The sequence below is a fragment of the Trachypithecus francoisi genome, unplaced genomic scaffold (genome assembly GCF_009764315.1).
Source record: "Trachypithecus francoisi isolate TF-2019V2 unplaced genomic scaffold, Tfra_2.0 Lachesis_group8, whole genome shotgun sequence".
In the NCBI taxonomy this organism is placed as follows: Eukaryota; Metazoa; Chordata; class Mammalia; order Primates; family Cercopithecidae; genus Trachypithecus; species Trachypithecus francoisi.
Window position 1 is genome coordinate 113,016,485 of NW_022681473.1, and position 22,612 is coordinate 113,039,096.

The window sequence follows — 22,612 nt, forward strand, 5'->3', positions numbered from 1 at the left end:
TGGCTATGCATTTTGCTCAGGGAAAGCTGGAGCCCTTACAGTGTCGTACAGGCCCTACACAATCTGATCCCTGTTACTCCTGAGACTTTATCTCCAACTGCCCTTCCCCTCATTCACTCTACTCAGCCACACTGACTTTATTCTTCCTTGGACATTCTAGGGACACTTTTACTTCAGGGCTTTTTCATTTGTTGTTTGCCTGGAGACATGTCTTCCTTAGAAAATGTTTGGCCACCTCTTTACCTCCTTCAAATCTTTGCTCAAATACGACTTATCAGAGAGCCTTCCTTGACCATCCTATTTTTAAATGCAGTCTTCCCCCTGACCCCCAAACACAGGTACTCTATATCCGCTTTCCTTTCTTTTTCCTCATGACACTACAGCTGTATGACGTACTATATATTTTGCTACTGTTTATTTCTCTCAGTCCCCACTAATTTGTATACTTCATGAGGACAGAGATTATTGTCTCTTTTTGTTTAATACTGCAGCCTCAGTTCTTAAGGCTATGCCTGGTGTGTAATAGGCTCTCAATAAGTATTTGTTAAATGAATCAATAAATTTGTCTTTAAAACATTCCAAATATTTCTACATGATTAGTACTTTCACCTAATATGCTATTTACTAAAAAGGTCATTAGGAATCATTCTATTTTGTTTTCAGGTTTTCATTGCCATAGTGATTTGGAGCAAATAATTTGGTTTCTCTGGGCAGCACTTTCCTCTTTTGTAAACTAAGAGGGTTATACTAAGTGGCCTCCATCTACCCTATAGTTCTAACTTTCTAGGAATTTATTATTTGTTTTATACTTTTGACCTCACTGTTTCTCATTTTTCAGTTCATTCGCTCTTCATGCTGATGTGTGGAGTGATGGTAGGTTTTACTTGTGGACAGTGAGATAAGGGTGGAACAAGTTTATTCGCCTCTACTGTAACTCCAGGATTGATTGTGTTGTCTGAGTAGATGCAGTTTCTATAGGTCAAAGTGGAATAGAAGAGCAGAACAGACGGCTACAGGAGCATGTGGACATGAGCTCACCAAGAGAGGCACAACCCCATGAAAGCTTAACTGTAGCTCTTACCTAGAAGGGAACTTTAGTAATTTCCAGAACCCACGGCAAGAGGTGAAAATGTGGATGTGATAGAGTCAATTCCAGGATTATGGTAGTAGCAGGGAATATATACGCCGTACTTTTCCTATAACAACAGTCAGAAAGCGTGTATGACATGTTTTCCTAGGCATGCAACGTGAAACAGCTTGCTCCAGTTGCTTTGACTTAGTAAACTTCTGTGTCCTCTCCCTTCCATTGTTCCTGGATATTACTTAATTGTCCAGGCCTCACCCTTACCTATTTAACACTTTTATAATGGACAGTCAACAACTTTATTGGTGACCCACTGGATACAGAGGCTAGAAACTCTTGGTTTTATATTTTCTAGACATTTAAGGTTTGATAAAGGAGGCAGCAGGTATTATTTTTCTGTGTTTATTTACTTAGATTCTGTTTTTAGAAGTAAAATATGTCCTTCAGTTTCTCTCTGAGTGTGGTGAGCATAATTTATTTGTGCCCTATCTTAAACATTTTTTCATGCTGCTTAGAAAAAAGCATTTGGGAGATAGCAGCTGTTATAGAGGAAGAGAAAAGCAAATAGCCTCCTGGCATGCTGGACCCACTCTGTTGGGTGAAAGAGTTTAAATATGTTGGTTCAGATTTTTATAGTTCTCTTAAGGTGGAAATGAATGGTCCATCTCTGGTCTTGTTCTCTGTATTACTGACCACTATTTGAGGTGAGCTGTATGGAAGCTCTCTAACATAGCTCACACCCTGCCAAGGAGAAGCCAAAGTGATTCCTTTTGATTAAAACAACATGGTGTTGTACCACATGAGTTATCTTATACAGGCGCCAAGATGAGCCTACTCCTGGTAGAAGTTACCACTCAATTCTTGTCATAGATTCTCCCCATGCTCAGATGCCTACAGCAATAATTAATGGATGAACTTATTAAACATGGTCATCTGATGTAATACAGTATGAAGCATGCAGTGCCTTCTATAAAGTATTTTTGCCAAATAAAAGGTCGAAACTAAATACAATCAAGCTTGTCAGTCGTTCTCACTTGGTTTTTGGGAGAAAAGCCCTAATGCTCTAAGGAATCCATTGTATATAATAAATTAACTTCTCTCCTGTTGATCTAGAATGGTACTAGTTATTTGTGAACCATCCTTGAGGGAATTAAGGACATAATCACTCAACTGTTTTCTCGTTTAGATGATGATAATATGTAAAGAGAAAAGCCATGAGGATTCCATTTATAGGAAATACAAGGAAACAAGTTAGATTATGCCACAAAGAAGCAAAAATCCAGAATATGGGAAATTCTCTAGGAAAATTAAGTCAATTTTGTTAGCAAGTTAAGGGCTTGAATTTTAAAAATGAGGAGATGGCTCTAGACAAACGTACAGAGTTAGCAACCACTACATATAATGTATGGACCTTGTTTGGATCCTGATGGGAAGAAACAGTCTGAGAAAAGTAACTTTGAAGCAATCAGAGGAATTTGAATAGAATCTAAGTGATTCATTTTGATAGGTAAGTCGATGGCATTGTGGTTATATACAAGAAATATACAGAGATGGCTACTGAAGTATATAGGGATGAAATTATGTTTGAGATTTACTTTAAAATAATTCAGTAAAATGGGCCAGAAAGATAGATGAAGTAAGTGTGGCCACAGCTTGATGATAGTGAATCTAGGTGACAGGTTTGTGGAGTTTCATCATGCTATTCTCTATTTTTGTGTATGTTTGAGTTTTTTAAAGTTATTTACTTCAAAAAACTTAAACCGGAAATAATTTTGTTGACTGTATAACTGTCTTCCTTTTCACTCTCCCAAATATTGGGAGATTTGGAAGGAAAAGTAATATCCCTTAGTTCTGGGACTTCTGACATAGTTATTATTAGGTGGTGACTAGAACCTAGAGGCTACAGTGTTTTGTGGCCTTTCTATAAGAAAGACTGATTAAATAGAATTTAGGTTTATTCAAGAGACCAGAAGCTCCCTCACACAGCTCACACCCTAAGTAATTAGATAGGCATGTAGCTACCTGGTTTTATAAACTATAACTAGTGAATTCTAAGGCATGTAAAAGTTGAGAAATCAGGGATGAAAGACCATGGAGAACATTAATGACAGAAAGAACAAAATGGTAATTTTGTAAAAGCAGTTTTGAAATCTTAGGGTGAGTTGGGGGTAAGAGAGAATATGTGGTTCAATTCAGAGTAAAAGTCCTTTATATTTCTCTCTTCCCTCTGAATAGAGTCTGTAGAGATTGAAAAATTGCTCTTTGTTGTCAGCTTTTTCTTGCTGTCTTCAAAGGCCCTTTTTCTGTGGGATAGTTTGTAGTGGTTAGGATTGTGTTCACAGTTTAAATTCTGATTTTATCACATACCAGCCATGTGACCTTAAACTAGTTATTAATATTTAGGTCTGAGCCTCAGTTTTATCATCTGCAAATTGAGAATAGTAATAGTACTTACTTCATAGAGTTGTGGTGAGAATTCCATGAGAAAGTACTTAGCATAGTGCCTAACACATGGTAAGTACAGGAAGTGTTGGAAACTAATAATCAGAATTAGTATCTTTGTTATCATAATTACTACCACTATTATATGTCCTCTGTCCTACATATCTGAATGTTACTACTCAATTTCTTACAGTTCTTGCTTAATAATTCAAGAGGGGAGGCCTTCTTCCCTTACATTGGCTGCATGTGGAATCCTTGATGTTTCAGATATTTAAGCCAGAATAAGCTAGTTAGGCATAGGAACACAGGGACATCCAATTTGGCTTTTTGAGTTATTGCCTAAGAGAGGTTTTCTATGTTCCTAGGTTATGATGACATTAACATTTGATTTGCATTTGGCTATTTGATCTTACTCAGTGCTCCATCCTACACTGAGCCTAATTACCACTAAAACCAGATTTTTGTTTTGAAGGTGGAGGAGCAAAGGAAGAGTTTGCCACATGGATGGGTGTGCCATTTAGATTGCAAATTAGCATGCCTTCTTTATTGCTAAACCTGATGGTTAGATGATGCCTGTGTTTAAATCCTTCCTGTTTCAAAGCCATAACTTGTCATTTGACAAGTTACACCCATCTTATCACGTTGCCAGAATTCAGTTATGGTTCAGCTGGAGGAAGAGGATATGTCTGTCCGTTTTTGCCAGGTGGGCACAGTGTTTCCTCTAATGAGTTCAAAGCATTTGCCATACACATGATCAATGACACTTTTTCTTTCACACATGAGGACGTTACATCCTACACATAAAACTTGACTCTGATACAGCTCTGTCTTTTAGGGCTTAGAGTGTTTTCTCCACATGGTTGTAACTCCGTATTCTTACCTTATAAGTAACTTGGGTCAGGAATGGTAGATAAGGGGGGATCCAAAACAGAGCTAAGACTGAGAGGGGGATAACACAGATACAAGGCAAGGACCAGGACTGAGCTAAGATTAACAATAGAAAACAGAGTTTGAAGTAGAGCAAGATTGGAACTTGAGCCAACACTATAGGAATCAGTAGTTTAGCTAGACATGGGTCTCTGAAAACTGTGGAGAGGTGATTTTAACTAGTCTAATAGACTTACGTACAGTGGCTCACGTTGGAAAAATCCATTCATCAAGGAATGTAATCTGACACAGATAAACCATGATAACTGGAGACTGAGTTAATGCTCTGTGAATGTGTATTTTTATATGTAGTACATTTTCTGAACCCCTGACCTACCTCTTCCTTTTCACCATTAGCAAAATAGAAATGTAGAGATGAATAGCTGTTAATACAGCTTAGTTTGACTCCAGAAGTAGAATATAATTGGATCCATATCACTACTACCTGGCCCATTGAGGCAGCAGGGATAGGGAATTCATTCAGGTTGTGGTATAGCATGTGGTATATAGTTCTGCTATAGGACACACGAGAAGTGGGTTGTGATGCTCATTTCAAGACACATTGCTTTGGATCCATGAGCCATTTATCCCGGTTACCATTACACCTCATGCTTCTGTGTTTCCCAGGAGCCTTTCTTCAATTGAATAGTTGGGACTGTAAGCCTTGCCAGGTAGGATGATAGATTTACTGGGATTGGTTCCAAGTTGGGTATTGCTCCTGCATGAATCACATGGGACTGAGTCTGACCTCTCCTTGGGGACTCTAGAAGCTGGCTAGGTCCATTACCAGGAGAGTCCCTTAGGATTAACAGGCCTTTTGTTTGCCTGAAATGTTCTTCAAATTCTCAATCTTAAAATTCTAGTAACTGTTAAGGCAAAGTACTAGTACCATCTGTCTATGAACACCTAACCTGAGTTCTCTCACTCTGAAGCAATTATTCCTGCCCAATTACATAGTATACTAGTTTTAAATATTTAGCATATAGGTTTTCTGAATTATATGATAATGTTTATATATCTTAAAAGATAATTTTCATAGAAAGGTAAAATAATGACTCATACAGATATAAAGATGAACATGCATTAAACATTTTATTTAATCCATGAGAGAAATAAGTAGATGTTTCAACTGGTTCCAAGAAAAGAGGAAAAAAATGCACAAATTATATAGATAAAGGAATGTTGGATTGAATGTGCAAATGGAGGCAAAACTGATCTTTTTCACATTTATCTACAGTTTGCAGAATTGTTAAACCAAGGAGAACTTTAGGCTAAAATCAGATCACTTTAGAGGAGTGTCCTCTAGACAATACATTATTTTCCACTGAAACATAAATTTTTTTCTACATCCTCTCCCATTTTGATCAAAATAGTCTCAAAGAAAGACTATGCTTGATCACAAAATAAGGCTGGTCTCATTAGATTGGATCTAATTATAAGTACGGTAAGCATGTTAATTTACCATATAAGTCTTCTTCAGTTTACATTGCTGGAAGTTTTCATAAGGAATTTCAGATTTAACTTTTAAAATACTTGTTAATTGGACTGTATTTGTTCATAGTGCATCTGTTTTCAATGTGATTGGATTGTTAAATTTTGAGGGGTATGTGTGCGTGTGCGCACGTGCCTTAAATTTCATTCTGTGCAGTGGACAAGGACTTGATAAGACAAGAACTTGAAAGAAACTGAAGTGTTTTTGGCTTTTCTAGAGATATCTGGGCATGTCCATTTCTCTCTAGCTGAAACTCTGTCATCATAAACTAGGAAGTACTTGTTTCAATTCATCACTAAGAAGGGGGAGAAAAAGTTTAGTAACAGTGATCAGAAAATACCAGACACGCTGGACATGGTGGCTTTCACCTGTCATCCCAAGGCTGAAGGGGGAGGATCACTTGAGGCCAGAAGTAGAGACCAGCCTGGGCAACATAGTGAGACCCTTATCTCTAAAAAAGCAAAATAAATAAATAAATAAATAATTGGGCATGATGGTACATGCCTGTAGTTCCAGCTACCCAGGAGCCTGAGATAATAGGATCACTTGAGCCCAGGAGTTCGAGGCTGCAGTGAACTATGGTAGCACCACTACACTCTAGCCTAGGTGGCAGAGAAAGATCCTGTCTCTAAAACAAATTATTTTAATTAAAAAAAAGAAAGAAAGTAGAAATTACTAGGGCACACTTTGGCATACAGTGAATATTTGGATGTTACTTAATTCTGAAGAAAGAAACATTTGGGCTTGAGAATGGGTTTCTAAGAAGGTAGAGTGGATCAGCACTCTTTTCCCAGAAATTTCCATCTTGATCTTGATTCCTGAGTCTTGTAGCCTGTCCTTCATATATTTTACAATAAGGAGTGCCAACCGTGTACTAGGAGCCAGGGCTCTCAGGCCAGTGTTGAAGAGTTGTAGGGAAATTCCAGGATGAAGCTTTTGCTGGGACAAAGCAGATGGAAGAGTCGAGTTTTTCCAGATCTGGGGCCTACCTGTTGGGGCTGCTGTAGACATCTAGAGGCAGCAAGGATATCTTCAGTCTTTATTGTGTAGTGCTGGTTTATTTATTGAGACCTTCTTTAATCTGACTAATAAAACTCTTCCCTTGAAGACCTTTCAGTCCTTGCCTGTGAAAAGCATCATAGTTCTTGAAGTCACATGCTTTTGATTTCTAAACCCATTTCCATTTTCATTTGTTCAACCTGTTCTCCCTGTTTCATTCCTCTTGCTTCACGATGTTACAATAAGAATACATTCCTAGTTGGAGACCTAAGGAGCAGTGTAAGGCAGGGAGGCATTCCCACAACTTCCTTGAGCCTATCTTAGGCTTAATTGGTCACAGAGACAGAGGTTAGTCCCACATGATAAGAAGGAATTTGCTCCTACAAATGGAGTGGCCCTTGGGGAGAGCTTCTATCTCATCTTTCCACCAACATCACTGTGTGAACCAGGCATGTCTATTCTCTGCAAGTTAAATTTGTTTGAGTAATAGGAGTATTCTAGAGGTGCTGATGAAGCTGTTCGATAAAAGCGGAGTTACACGTTTAAAAAAATAGCTCAACATCACTGATCACTAAAGAAATGCAAATCAAAACCACAGTGAGATGCCATCTCATGTCAGTCAGAATGGCTATTATTAAAATGTCAAAAAACAACAGATGCTGGCAAGATTGCAGAGAAAAAAGAATGCTTTTACACTGCTGATGGGAGTATGAATTCGTTCAACCATTGTGGAAGACAGTGTGGCAATTCCTCAAAGACCTACAGACAGAAATACCATTTGACCCAGCAATCCCATTACTAGGTATATACCCAAAGGAATATAAATCATTCTGTTATAAAGATATATGCACAGATATGTTCATTGCAGCACTATTCACAATAGCAAAGGCATGGAATCAACCCAAATGCCCATCAGTGATAGACTGGATAAAGAAAATCTGGAACATATATGCCATGGAATACTATGCAGCCATAAAAAGGAACAAGATCATGTCCTTTGCAGGAACATGGATGGAACTGGAGGCCATTATCCTCAGCAAACTAATGCAGTAACAGAAAACCAAAAACTGCATGTTCTCACTTATAAGTGGGAGTTGAATGATAAGAACACATAGACACATGGAGAGAACAGCACACACTGGGGCCTGTCAGAGGCGGGACAGCGGTGGGGGGTGGCACTGGCAGGGGGCGGAGGGAGAACACCAGGAAGAATAGCTGGGCTTAATCTCTAGGTGAGGGGTTGATCTGTACAGCAAACCATCATGGCCCACGTTTACCTATGTAACGACCCTGCACATCCTGCACATGTACCCCTGAGCTTAAAAGTTGAAGAAAAAAAACAAGTATTATAACTTGGAATCTAAGGCACAGTACTGAAATCTGTATTGCTAGTGAGGTACTTGAGTTACTATGGGCAGCTGACCATGCTGCTCCACAGCATATTCTCCAAAGGAAAGATTTCTACTTAAAAGGTGAATTTCTCCCATCCTGTTTCTGGAATTAGAAAACTGAGAACTACTAAAAGGAAATTAAAGTTGACATAGAGCTTTCTCTTTCAACTTTGTAAGACTTTTATAAACTAAGGATAGATTCACAGGGAGTTACAGAAACAGGTCAGAGAGTTCGTGGTTCCTTTACAGTTTTCCCCAGTGATTACATTTGCCATAACCATAGTACAGTATGTCTGTGTCTGCTGTTCTATCACATGCATTGATTTGCGTAAACACCAATGCAAACAAAACAGAATTATTCCATCACCACAAAGACCTCCCTTGTGTTACCCCTATAAAGTTACACCCCTCTCAGCCACCACCTTCCTTAACACCTGTCCATCTCTAATCCCTTTTCCATTTTTATGATTTTGTCATGTTGAGATTGTTATATAAATGAAATCATACAGTATGTGCAGTATGTGACCTTTTGAGATGGATTTTTTTTTCACTTGGCATAATGCCATTGTGTCAATAGTTCATTTCTTTTTATTGTTGAGTAGTATTTCATGGTATGAATGTACCACAATTAGTTTAACTTTATTGAGGGGCATATTGGTTATTTCCAGGTTTTTGTTATTATAGATAAAGCTGCTATGGACAATTCATGTACAGGTTTTTGTATGATGGAAATTTTCAGTTATCTGGGATAAATGCCCAGAAGTGCAGTAAATGTATGGTAAGTATATTTTAGTTTCTTAGAAAAGTGACAGCATGTATTTGGGTAATGTTTTTTATCTCCTCTGCCAGGGGTCGGGGGGTGAAAGTCCAGGTTTCCTATTTGGCCTCTGTTAACATCCCTGGTGGAGGGAGGCAGGGCAGGGCACCTCATTACTGCTTGAAAGGGTGGGAGTTCTGGCTCTCCACTAGGCCTCCATTGATATTGCCCTGTATGGGCTCCTTACTGCTCCCCATGTGACCTCCAATGACACCTTGGTGGTTGGGGTGGGGTGCTCTTTACCATTGGAAGGTGGTGAAAGTCCTGCTTTCCCATTGGAGTTCTCTGATACCAGCCAGGCGGTGGGTGGGGGGGCACCCCTCATTACAGCCAGGTGCAAGTGGAAGTCTAGGTTCCCCACTAGCCTTTGCTGATAAGGTGGGGTGGGGCTGCAGTGTTTTCTGTGAGGTTTAGTTGGAGCAGGGTGGTTATTGCTAGGTTACCCCTTCCTTGGTCCCGTGGCTAGACAGAGCCAGCATTTCTTAGAGCTTTGGTGTTCTGTGTCATTGGTGCTTCTGGATTTCCTGGCTTCTTCAGCACCCAGTCTGAGATATATGAAGCCAAAATCAATCCCAGATAACTCACCACTGTGTCTTTCCTTAGATCTCAAGGTCCCTCACTGATCTGTCTTCTCTCCACTTTTCAGAGTTTTCTTATGCTTGCTTTATATATAATGTCCATGGTTTTTAATGGTACTTAGCAAGAAGAATAGAGAGAAGTGTATCTCTTCTGTCTTCATCCAGAACTGGAAGTCTTACAAAGCCCTGTTAATGGCCGTTTCTCCTCTGAAAACATAAATCTGATCCTGTCTTCACCCTTCTAAAGCTGTCTTATAGCACCCAACTGTCTAAAGAATATGGTTCCAACCCCTTATTGTTGACATTGAAGGTTCTTCACTGTCTCACCACATGTAATAAGTCATATCTTCTGCAGCTCCCCACCTTGCACACATACTCACCAGCTACAAAGAATGTCTCATGCACCATTTCTTCAATGTACCCTGCTTTTTCATGATTCCTTGTTTTGCACATGCAATTTTCCGGTTCAACCTTTTTCCTCTTTGCTTGGTATGCACTTAGCTATTCTTCAAACCTAGTTCTTATATTGTCTACAGTAAGTCTTCTGAGACTCTCCCGGAGTTATTTGATCAGTGCCACCATATCAGTATGAACATTTTCTTGTTTATATAATGTATTTCTTGTTTGAGTTGATCTCTTCTGCCAAGTTGTTTGAAGTGGGATTATCTCTATACATCTCTGTCCCATTTGACTGTAAATTCTTTGGGATTAGGGACTATGTCTGACTTTTTTTTTGAGACGGAGTCTCACTCTGTTGCCCAGGCTGGAGTGCAGTGGCTCAATCTTGGCTCACTGCAAGCTCCACCCCTCCAGCTTCACGCCGTTCTCCTGCCTCAGCCTCCTGAGTAGCTGGGACTACAGGTGCCCACCACCACGCCCAGCTAATTTTTTTTTTTTTTTTTGTATTTTTTTTTCTTTAGTAGAGACGGGGTTTCACCGTGTTAGTCAGGATGGTCTCGATCTGTTGACCTGGTGATCCGCCCGCCTCGGCCTCCCAAAGTCCTGGGATTGCAGGTGTAAGCCACTGTGCCTGGCCTGTCTTTTTCATTAGTGTATCCTCAGCACATAGCACTGTGCTTGGCACATAGTTGTCACTTAACAAATGCTATTTATTTATTTATTGAGACGGACTCTTGCTGTGTCTCCCAGGCTGGAGTGCAGTGGCACGATCTCGGCTCATTGAAACCTCTGCCTCCTGGGTTCAAGTGATTCGGCTGCCTCAGCCTCCTGAGTAGCTGGGATTACAGGCGCGTGCCAGCACGCCTGGCTAATTTTTGTATTTTTAGAAGAGACGGGGTTTCATCTTGTTGGCCATGCTGGTTTTGAACTCCTGACCTCAGGTGATCCTCCCACCTTGGCCTCCCAAAGTGCTGGGATTACAGACAACAAATGTTTATTAAGCAAGTAAGTGAATGGTTACTTTCAGATACTAGAACAACTAAAAACTGTCCCCAGCTGTGTGACCAGGCTGAGACTACCTCACTTTTGTCATTACCATATATTCCTTTTAATTTTTCCTCTAAACAGGGTGACTTTGGGAAATTTTAATAATTTAACAATTTCTCCATCCTTCTCTTCTCTTCCTAAGGACTACTGGCTGTCAGGCTGTCTTTGTATATACCTGCTGTCACTACTGGTATCCTAAGGAGGTTGACCATTTGAAAGCAGGGCTGCCCTGTCGGTGGACTGATAGGTCTCCAAAGCCCATTCTTCAGGCCATTATGAACCATCAATCTAGTCTTCAGTACATTGAAGCCCCTACTTTTGGCCAGTTAGATGAGGGCTGGAATGTTCTTTGCTAAGCATTCCAGAAGTTTGACTTCTACTGAGAAATAAAATATTTTTGAATACCTTTGGTCACCTTGCTTATCTATCTTTTGACTGTGTGAGCTGGGAAGAATTTAGTAGTAATTCTTAGTGAGATTTCAGCATCCAACATATTTAAGACAATACCTTCTTTCATTTTCATGACACTCTACTCAACACATCCTTGTCAACCCCAAATTATTCAACATGTATTACCACCAAACTTACAATAACTCAGTGGGTTAAGTTGTATATATATACACACATACACAGATACACACACACACAAGCACACGATATTAAGGATTTTGCAGGTCAAAAATATGTTTTGTTATACCCATTGATCCTTTTTAAGAATTTTGATCCTTTAACCCCTGTATTTTGTTCTCATTTATGACAGTCATTGGTTTCTGTCAGCTGCAGTCAATATCTGACCCTAATACCAATATATTAGCTCCTGCACACGTAATTGCTCCGTTTGCCAAACCTACTTAATATGGCCAGGCACTGTTACACTTTTTATATGCACAAATGTTTGATTCTTACAGCACTCTGTAAGGTACGTGCTGTTACACACATTTTACAGAGGAAGGAACTGAGGCTTAGTGAAGTAGTAAGTATCTTGACCAGACTTGGTTCTGACTCCAAACCAGTGTTCTTTTTACTGCACCACTCTGCCTCTCAATAAAAGGGCCTAATATGAAATTGAATATTTAAAAGATTGAATGATTATAATTTATCCTAATATTCCAGTTCTTACCCCCTTGATCAAGACTCTGGGTCTTGATTGTATTACCAAAAAATATGCTTTTCTCTGTTTAGTAAGACAGAAGTGGAAGGAGGCAAATATGTTCAAAAACTGATGCTTGTGGATGGGATAAAATTTTGGAGTTCTGTTACCTAGTGGCCTATTCTCATGGCATTTGTCCTCATAGACTTAAGCATTTGGATCCTTCTGTCTCTTTGAAAAAAACAGGGAAGACACTTGTTGTGTCTTAAAGGGCATAAAACACCAACTGGCTACCCCAACAGTCCTGTGGGTGGTCATGAAACTTGCTAGCAGTAGGGACTGGTATTTGATGGGTAAAATGGCTTCTTTCTCACCAGTGTCTCATACTGAACCATAGGAAGCATTTTTGACAGAGTATAAGGCTATCCATATAAGAACTGAGGATCTTTTCCTTTAGCGTTTGATTCAGGAGCTCCTCCCCTCCTTCTTTATTTCCTTCAGATCCTGTCCACATTCTGCAGGGTTTGAGGAGGTGGTTGTGGGAGGGGGACCTGATAATAACAAGAAGGTGAGTCGAGAGTAGTGAGGTTGTGTAGGTGAGTGAAGGCACTCCATGAGGCACAATATCCCTCTTTGCCACTCCCCCAAGCAGTAGGAAGCAAAGAGATCATCCCACTCACCAACAGGAGCGAGCAGGAAAGAGTTCCATCATTGGTAGGAGTGTTCCCACTGCCACCCTGGCCCCTGAACAGGGATACTTGGCTGGAATTCACAGGAAGTAACTGTGACAAGGCAAAGTCTGTTTCAGTACCGGCCCTGCTCCCAGCTACTTGGTGCACTGTGAACAATAGCCATACTACCATGAGGGCATATTCCTAATGCCTTTCTGAGAGTCCCAGCCTCAGACAAGCATGGTCTCCTGTGAGGCAGGAACACAGCTTCCTGACAAATGAGCAGGAGTGACCCTTATTCTTGGCTTCTGTCTGTCTGAAATGGAAAGACAGATGTTCCACACTACTGAAGTCTGGACAGCACCTCTGAAGCTCTGGAGATGGTCTCTTCCATTCCTCTGGTGATGTCCACCTACTCCTGAAATGTAGCATCAAGGAACTTCAGCTGCTTCCTTGGCTCAGCTGGATTCCAATTTTATCCTTCCCTTTAGTCCCTCAGAAATAAGCAGCATAGAAATAATTCCCTTCCTGGGGTTATCAGCTCATTCCTCTAGTGTGTTTGCCACCCCTTAAAGGAGTACCTTAACCTGGGGTGCTTGTGATTATTGATGCTAGAGTGGGTCCATCATAGGTTCTGGGACAGCAGGTGTCTCCTGGCATTGTCCCAGGCAAACCAAGACATAGAGTCACCTTACCTAGCTGGATAATAGCCACCTAACTGACTTGAAAGAGTGTAATGAACATACCCCCAGGCACAGTGAGTGGTCTAATCAGGGGTTTGATTCAGTGAATCGCCGCTAATGACACTGGTCCTTTGGTGTTTCAAGCCTCTGCACCTTATTTGGGCCTCCCTTCTACTTACTGCCTTTCTTCTTTTCTCTGTTCCTTTACCTTTTGTCGTTGGCGTGTTACCGTCTTCATTTCTGCCACTAGACCTATGCCCTGACTGCCTGGGATTCACAGAGGCTTTTACGACTCTGCTTACCCTCTTTTCCTTGATTCTAGGGCTGGTACCAGCCAAGCCCATTATTCTGGGTCCTCATCTGTTTGGTGGAGTTGTTACTCCACTTCTCTGACCTTGCACATAGGGCCTGGGCACTCCTAGGAATTAGGGGCAGGGTGGGGTTAGGGCTGAAACCCATTTGCTCAGACACTCCTATTTTATGTTCTATTAACTTTATTCCTCAGGGGAATACTTCCCTTTGCAGTCCTCTGTAGTTCACCCTTGGGTTCATATGCAAGATCTCACAATTATCAGTGGAAACATACCCTGAAATCTTCAGTTTAGAGGCAGCCACTTTCAGGACCACAGAAGTCTGCCTGGTGGCTGCTTGCCTCCAGAAGGCAGAGCAGGAGTGACTGCCACATTGTCATGGCGGGAGCGCGTGAGGGCTGTTGTCTGTGAAATGGGGGAAAAGTGGGGTCTTGTGGAATATGAGCAGGGCAGGAAGCCCCAGCCTGAACCTGTGCTGTGTTTGGGCCAAATATTGTCGCCCCCCTACCCCTGCCCACGAAAAAAACTCCTGCGCTCCCAGAAGGTGCGAGTACTGAAATTAGTGTCATGCGGGGCCGCTGAGTGTGACTTCCAGCCTTCCAGCATCTCGTGTCCCACCCGTGTCGGAGACCACGGCTTTTCAGGACAGGAAGCGCTGCGGGATAGTGCAGGCGGGCAGGCGCGTCACACTGGACAGCGACCAGATGGCTGCTTTCGGTTCCCCGGCGGGCGGTGAGGCAGAAAGCGCAGGGCGGAAAGAGGAGCCCCAGCACCTCAGAGCTGTCCGGCCATGGCCAAGAAGCAAAGCACCGGAGCGCCGCGGTGCCAGCAGCCGGGCTAGGGATGACCGGCAGGTTTGCGCTGGACCCAACCCCGAGGGCGGTCAGGCGCAAGGGGGCGGGCGCTGCCGTACTCCGGCCGCGGGGTCAGGGCGGGCCGGCCGGCGGGGCATTTAAACCCCGCTGACAGCCAGTCCTGCCCGGGACACGCGCCCAGCTCCGTAGCCTCCTCCGTCGACTCAGCCTTGGGTACCGGTCGGGCAAAATGCGGTCGTCTCTGGCTCCGGGAGTCTGGTTCTTCCGCGCCTTCTCCAGGGACAGCTGGTGAGCGGGGCAGGGGAGGGAGGCGCACCAGGACCTCCCAGGCTTGGGGATTGCGGGGGGCCGCGTGGGGCCTCGGAGATCACCCCCAGATCGGCCCTGGCGTCGCCGCTCGGCCAGGGGTGCTGGCGGGACTTGGTCCGGGGCTCCTCCAGCGGCGCCCACCTGGGAGGTTGATAACCCTCCCTGCCTAACTCCACCCGCCCTCCCCCAGACCCCGCGCCGCTGGCTCTGTGACACTGGTGAAAAACAGGCTGCCGGGGAGGGTCTCCAGCGTTTCCCGTTTCCATCCTCCCCTCCTAACACACACCCAGGGCGCTTTCAGAGCGCCTTTCTGTAGTTGAGCAGCTGGAGAACCTGGGCTCGCAGGCTGGGGAACCGAGACCAGGGGATGGTAGAGGAAAGGGGTGGCCACTGGGGTTTGTGAGTGTCCCTCTTGGTCTCCTTTAGCCCTCAAACGCCAAGGCCAGAACTCAGTGGTCCTGGGAGCTCGTCTCGAGGCCTTTCAGCACCTAGAAAGGGCACAGCTCTCAGAGCAGGGCAGGGCAGCCCCTCAGCAATGGGCGAGGGGCTTCACAGTGATTCTCTTCCTGACCGCAGGGACCACATGTTGGGCTGCAAGGTGGGGTGGAGAGATTTCAGCCACTCTTTTCTTAGAGGCAGTCAACCACTGGAGCAGTCTGTTTGGTCTGCACAGTTTTAAAAATATTGTGTTAGTTGCCATTATTTACAAATAAAATTTAACAAAAGTAGCTAGATTCCCGACTTCTCTTGAAAAATAGACGATGTGGACCGGGCATGGTGGCTCATGTTTGTAATCCCACCACTTTGGGAGGCCAAGATGGGAGAATTGAATGAGGCCAGGAGTTTGAGACCAGCCTGGCCAACATCGCCAGACCACCACCCCCGCTCCGCCCCACCCCGGTTCCCCGCTCACACCCCTCCCTGTCTCTATAAGTAAAAAAAGGAAAGAAAAGAAAAATGGATGATGTGGCAATACCGGGCCTAAATTTCCAAATTAAATGAACAGGATTGAGGAGTCCCCTTTAAATAGGGCAGATGCTATTAAAATGGCCAATTTGTCCTGGTTTTGAAACAGTCTTTTGTCGGCAACCCTCTCAATCCTGGGCAAAATGAGACAATTGGCTACCCTACACATTTTTTACTTGTTGAGAGCCCTCATCAATTCTAACCTTCTTCACCAATTTAGATTATCTACCTAGTGTTTTTTGAGTTGGAGACTGTTAAAGTTATTTTTCAGAAAAAGGTTAAAATTCTGACTCACAAAGACATAAAAATGAACCCATGTTAAAGATTTTCTTTTACTCATAATAAAGGAGCCAGAAGATGTTATAATTGGTTCAAAAGAGAATTTAGAGAGGGGGATTGGGGAATTATTGTTTAATGGGTATGGAGTTTCAGTTTGGGAACATGAACAGGTTCACGAAATGGATGATGGTAATGGTTGAGAGACAATGTGAACATACTTAATGCCACCTAAACGTAGACTGAAAATGGTTAGAGTGGCAAAATTTACATTATGTATATTTTACAATTTCAAAAAGAGAATCTAAAGAACATATTCATTTATAGGTTAGGAATATTGAGACCAAACTGGTCTTCTACAGATTGTGAGGGAAGACTACTGAAATAGTCTTCATAGGCATATTTTGCGTGACTTCTCAGTTACCTACCACTTCAAAGAATTTTATAATAGCTCAAGGTCAATTAAAAGCTGGAATCTGATAACCTGGAGGACTATCCGCTAGACAAGGCATAGTTTTCCATGGACATACATTGTTTTTCTACAGTCTCTCCTGTTTTTATTTTTTTTGAATTTCTTAGAAAGATTATTCTTGATCACAAAATAAAGCTGGTCTCATTGAATTTGACTTGATTATGTACATAGGTACTACAAGTGTGTTTTACCCTATAGCCCTTGTTAAGTTAATAAACTTGACTGGAAGTTTTCATAAGGAATCCTAGATTCGATTTTTTAAAGCCTTTAATTATTTATTGTCCTGACATTAGAAGCCAAGTCAAGAAACTGTCTCCACCAGGTTTTACCTACTGTACTGATATATTTGGGCAAATTCCTCTTCTCAGGGTCCCCAAAATATCCTAAAGTTTCTGGGCTAGCCAGGGAGTGACCTTCCTTTTGGCTTGTAAACCTGGAAACCCAGTAAGCCCATTTTCTTGGAAGGGTTTTCTTAGTATTGGCTCCATAGAGTGAACCTCAGTTTTTAAAGGAGGCTGGTTGAATCTGATTAAATAGACATCCTGATCAAATACAACATCCAGGCAAGGTCTTGGTTGAATAACCGATTTTTCTAATTATGTACTGGTAAAAAAAAAAAAAAACTTACTGAACCCATGCATATAACCATATTGCCATGAAAAACAAGAAGATTCCATGAGAGTTTCTGAATTCTGAGGAGTCAGGTAGGGAGAAAAATATATTTATAAGTGTTACATTTCAGTTTATGAAAGCAGAATCTACTAAGTTGTTATGGGTTAATATAGCCTAAGAAGAAAGAGAAAGGTCTTCCTTATATGTCCAGAAGATAGAACACTATAACAACATCAACAATATTCTGAACCTAGAAGACCGTCATCCATCAGCAGTTCATGCGGTCTGGTGTGATTAATTCTGTTCCGCTGAATCTTGGGTTAGCAATCTCAAAAACCTATCTGCTCCTTGACTAAAGAGTTCTGGAACTCCTGACTCAGTCCACTAGTACATTCTTAGTGTTGTCTAAGTGGTGCCATCAGAAGCCTATACCCAAGAACAATTAGTACAGTGCTTTTCTGAGACAGTTCTTGGTTGTTAAAAATAAAAACTCTGGCCTGCCAGGCCCAGTGGCATGCTTACAGTCCCAGCTACTCAAGAGGCTGACGTGGGAGGGTCCCTTGAGCCCAATAGTGTGGGACTGTAGTGCACCATGATCATGCCTGTGAATAGCCAGTGCACTCCAGTCTGGGCAACACAACAAGATCCCATCTCTTAAAAAACAAAAAACAAAAACTCCTCCTCTATTCTATAACTGAATACAGAGCCTTTAAGAAACATCAGAGTAAAATAAAAACTATCTGTAGGTGACAGAGACTTAAAAAGTGTTGATTATTACTGATAATTTTCAAGAATGAATGATCTGATAAAAATTCATGACCAGAATAATACAACTGACAAGGAAATTTGGTTGCTTCTGTGGTATGCAAAACAAAAAGATGCTAATCCAAACGACAAAAAAATCTAGACAATGTCTAAAAATATAAGGCTAATTTCAAAAAACACAATGAACATGATATTAATTTATAAAAATGAACATGACTTTTACAGAGAAAAAAATCTTATAATAGATAAAATGTCTGAGATATAATTTACATAAAATGCCAAGAATATCGACTGAAGATACTCAGTAAGCTTGAGGTAAGTCCTAAACATCTGTATTTTAATAAAACTGCATAGGAAAGGCTGATGTACAACTCCAGTTGAAAACCAGTGGCCTGGAAGATGCTAGATTTAAATTAAAGAAGGAAAGTTGCAGCCCGGTAACTTATTTTATTTTATTTTTTCGAGACAGAGTCTTGCCCTGTCACCCAGATTGTAGTGCAGTGGCACAATCATAGCTCACTGCAGCCTCAAACTCCTGGGCTCAAGGGATCCTCTTGCCTCAGCCTCCTAAGTAGCTGGGACTACAGGCATGCACCACCACCACACCCAGCTAAGTTTTTTATTTTTGTAGAGACAGGGTCTGGCTATGTTGCCCAGGCTGGTCTCAAACTCCTGGCCTAAAGCCATCCTCTTACCTTATCTTCCCACCTCATCCTCCCAAAGTGCCAGGATTGCAGGCGTGAGCCACCGTGCCCAGGCTCCAGTAACGTTTTAAATAATAATTGAAATCGTGACTAGTAACACGTATACTGTTGTCATCAGGGAGCACCATCAGGGTGCTGATAAATAGAAACATGTCATGTACAGAGAGGGCATTGAGAAATCTGCACAACTCTCATATGGTATATAATTTCTCAAATATTTAGATAAATAATATTATTTTACCAATATAGATTTAACCTAGAGAAGGCTGAGCATCTCTTTTGACTTGACAATTATTTCTGAGCAATTGATCGATATTAACATATTAAATAAATCTAATTATTTCTAGCACCTCTCTTTTTAAAAGATGAAAGAACAAATCTCTGTGGTTTTCCAGGAGCCCTCCCTCTTTTTAAGTTAAATATTCAAACTCATCAAGATTTTGCCAACTTTGGCAAAATTTTAACGCATTTAATTGCTTATTTTCAGACTTATTGTTTGCATGTACTATAAGACAAATCAAATTTCCTTTCTACAAACCTACAAATTTATCCATTCAGGTTTGAGCTTCACTGTTCTCTTTCTTATTCTGGAGCAACCAGTCATTTTTCTTATGTGTAATATTTTTCCTTTTAGTAAACAAAAACAGGTTTCAATACGATGTATACAAAGTCATACTTCTCTGCCACTATTGCACATAGTAGAGTCTCATTCAAGTATATTGGTTATATCTTTTAACCAAAGTAATTAACATTTCAGAGAGAATGGGGAGTGGGGAGGGTGGATCATCATAAACCATCTAGAACACACTAGCATTCTAGAAGGGCTCAGTAATATGCATAACATGACTTTCTCTAGCCTCTAGCACTCTTCACTTTCACACTTCTCAAGGTGTGAATTCAGCTACTGTGTTCCCCAACATCTCTGGGATTTAAGACAGACCTGGGTTGAAATCCTTTCACCACTGTGAGCCTTGACTTTGCTGAGCCCCAGTTTCCTTATCAGTAAAAATCAGATGGGTTCTTGAGGATAAATGCGATAATATAAGGAAATATTCTTGACGTCTTGTGGCTGTTGGAGGGTACTCAACAGGTATCCTTTTACTTCCTTCCAGATAAGTTTAGGTTTGGATTCCTATCAAACACTAAATGTCACGTAGTTCTTCTGTAGGTCCATTATTATGCTGAGCTCTGAGGCCTGCAAAGACAGTCAAGACAGGGTTCTACCTTCTTGGAACTAAGAATCAAGCCGGAGAGAGGGTGTGTACGCATAGTCAGCAATTTTAGAAGGCCCTGCTCTGCTTATTGAGTGCCAAAGGATGACATTTCCCATGTGCCATGTCATTCAGAGGACCAGCGAGGGGAGTGCAGAAGTCAGTTGGGGAGATTTTGAAGAAAACTGACTTGTTGAGCATTTAACACATAAAAGGTTAGATATTATGTGTATACATTGCCTGGCATACAGGAAGCATGGAATACGTGGCGGCTTTTACCATCATTATTAGTGATGATGATGTTATTATTACAGATACATATTAACCCAATTCACCTTTCTTGTGCTAAACAAAATACAGTCCAGGGTGGAGACAAATAAAAATAAAGACTTATAGTCTGAAAATGAGAAATCAAGTCTCTGTCACATTTAACTGCTTTCACATGTCCCCCATTTAAGAAGTGAAGAAGACAGAACAGGAAGCTGAAAGTGGATTGGCCCTGGGCCTAGGACTCTTCCTCTGTAAAATGAGGGTAATAATAATACCTGTATCACACGAGTGTTTTGAGGTTGAAATGAGGTCCTATGTGTAAGGTACTTAGGTCAGTACCAGGCTGATGTGAAGCACGGAGTAAACACTGATGATTGACTATATTCTATTTGCTTTTCCTACTGCTTTGTGCCAGGCATTGTTTATTTGTAATTCTTGTGGAACTGCAAGGTGAATGTTAGCTTCCCTGTGGAACATATGAGTATAATGAGGCACAGAGCAGTTACGTAAGCCTGTCCAGTGCCACACAGCTGATAAATGACTGAGCTGGAGTTGGAATCAAGATTAGTCTGACTCGTAAGCCCGTGGTCTTTCCACTGCCTTCCTAATGATAGCATTGGGTGGGGAAAAGATTACATGACCATTTGGCCTTGGACAAATCACTTAGCATCTCCAATAAGGCTCAATTTCCTTATCTATGAAATGGAAATAATGATGTACCTATATCACAGGGTTTTGGTGAAGTGAAATGAGAAACTGCTTAAAGCACTTAGCCCAGTGTCTAGCATACTTGGTATTGGCTAGGTGCTTATACATTTCTGTGAAGGGAGAGATTCATCTCCATTAGGAGAAGGAAGTCTTTGACTTGGATCTGGAGGTGTTCTGAGCAGAGGCCACAGAGCCGGCAAAGGCATGCAAGTGGAGACATGGCCCGTCCCCTGTCTCTGAAGTAGTAACATGTAGCTCCAGCTGGCAGGAACAAAGGGTGGCCCTGGACAGGAGGCTGGGAGTCATATGGCACCAGGTGTGTGGAGACAGCTGCAGACATCCAAGCAAGAGTCAGAGATGGTGGAGTTTCTGCCCAGGAAGATGTTGCTGTCCTCCTCCTGTTAGGCCTTCGTTGTCAGGATGACGATGAATGGCTTGTCCATGGCGTTTCAGAGCCACAGAGCACCCGGAGGTTCCCCAGCCCGGAGCCTGGCTGGTTCCTGTCTTTTGTGCCAGTGTCTGTGTGGGTGTGTCTGGGGGCGCCTGGCAGCATGGGAAATGACTGCGGCTGGTCTTTATGGGGCTGGGCCCATTTCCCGGGGCCCTCTGAGGGGACAGCCCAGAACGTGCAGAAGAAAAGCCTGTGGGAGTAAATACCAGGGTGACCACAGCTGGATGAGCAGGAATGGGCAGGAGGGTGAATTGGGCAGGCAGGAAGAGCAGGAGCTGTGAGCTCCCCACACCTCGATCTTCCCCTGTGAGCTGGAAAAGGCCACTGCTGAGCTAGGGTGGATGGTTCTGCCCTATGGAGTTAGCTAAGGGCTTTCACTGCCGGTTCCTGGTGCCTACCCTGAGGAGGATGCAGGAGAAAGACATTCAAACGCATACCGAGAGAAAACTTGCTGTGTGCCAGACACTTTCACATCCAGGATATCTCATTTAATCTTTATAACACTCTCGTTCAGCAGGAGTGTATGATCTTATTTAAAGGAAGATGAAACTGAGGCTTAGAGACGTACAACAACTTACCCAACGTCACATGAAGTGGCAGAACCAGAAATAAGGAGTCAGCCAATTTTGCTTGAAGTCTGAGGTCCGTTTCCTTGTTCTGTGGGCTAGCTCTCTCGTATCTTACTTTCCTGCTGACTGCAAAGAGGTGCATGATAAGGGCAGCAGAAAGGGCTGCTTAAAGTGAGCTTTGATGGGAAGAGGCTGCTTGGAATAGGAAATGAGGGCTCCTGGGGAGAACCTGGAGGCTCAGCCCGTGATCCCTACTCCAGCCCCCCAGAAGGGGCACATGAGCCTGTGGAGGTCCCATCCCCCACCCCTCGTGACAGCAGCTTCTCCCCCAGCTGCTTTTTGGGCTTCCTCTTCCACCCTGCTGTTTCCTCTTCCCCTCCCTACAGTGGACTGGCGTGCACCTCACTGGCCTGGGGTGGGGCTGTCTGACTCAGGCCCTGTGGGCTGGTCTAGAAGGTAGCAGCAAGGTTTCGAAATAGTCTGTGTGGTTGGCCAAGGCCTTGTCTTTTCCAGTCAAGTTTCTGTATCAACTGAGAGCTGGGGTCGGAGTTGA

At 42.5% G+C, this 22,612-nt stretch overlaps 1 protein-coding gene across 10 annotated transcripts in view; it reads left to right on the top strand.

Moving 5' to 3' along the window:
- Positions 1-4,052: 4,052 nt before the first annotated feature.
- Positions 4,053-22,612, top strand: part of SLC37A2 (solute carrier family 37 member 2) — a 39,529-nt gene continuing 20,969 nt past the window's right edge. For 2 of the 10 annotated variants that reach the window (XR_004436151.1, XR_004436152.1), the window contains exon 1: positions 4,053-4,229. Coding sequence is in view for 6 of the 10 variants with exons in the window: in XM_033207155.1 (XP_033063046.1) it covers positions 4,093-4,229 (137 nt within the window). In the remaining 4 variants the exon portion in view is untranslated. Of the gene's footprint in view, positions 4,230-14,631; positions 15,035-22,109; positions 22,133-22,612 lie in introns of those variants that run through there. The other 8 variants (XM_033207155.1, XM_033207158.1, XM_033207156.1 and 5 more) reach the window with 7 other exon arrangements.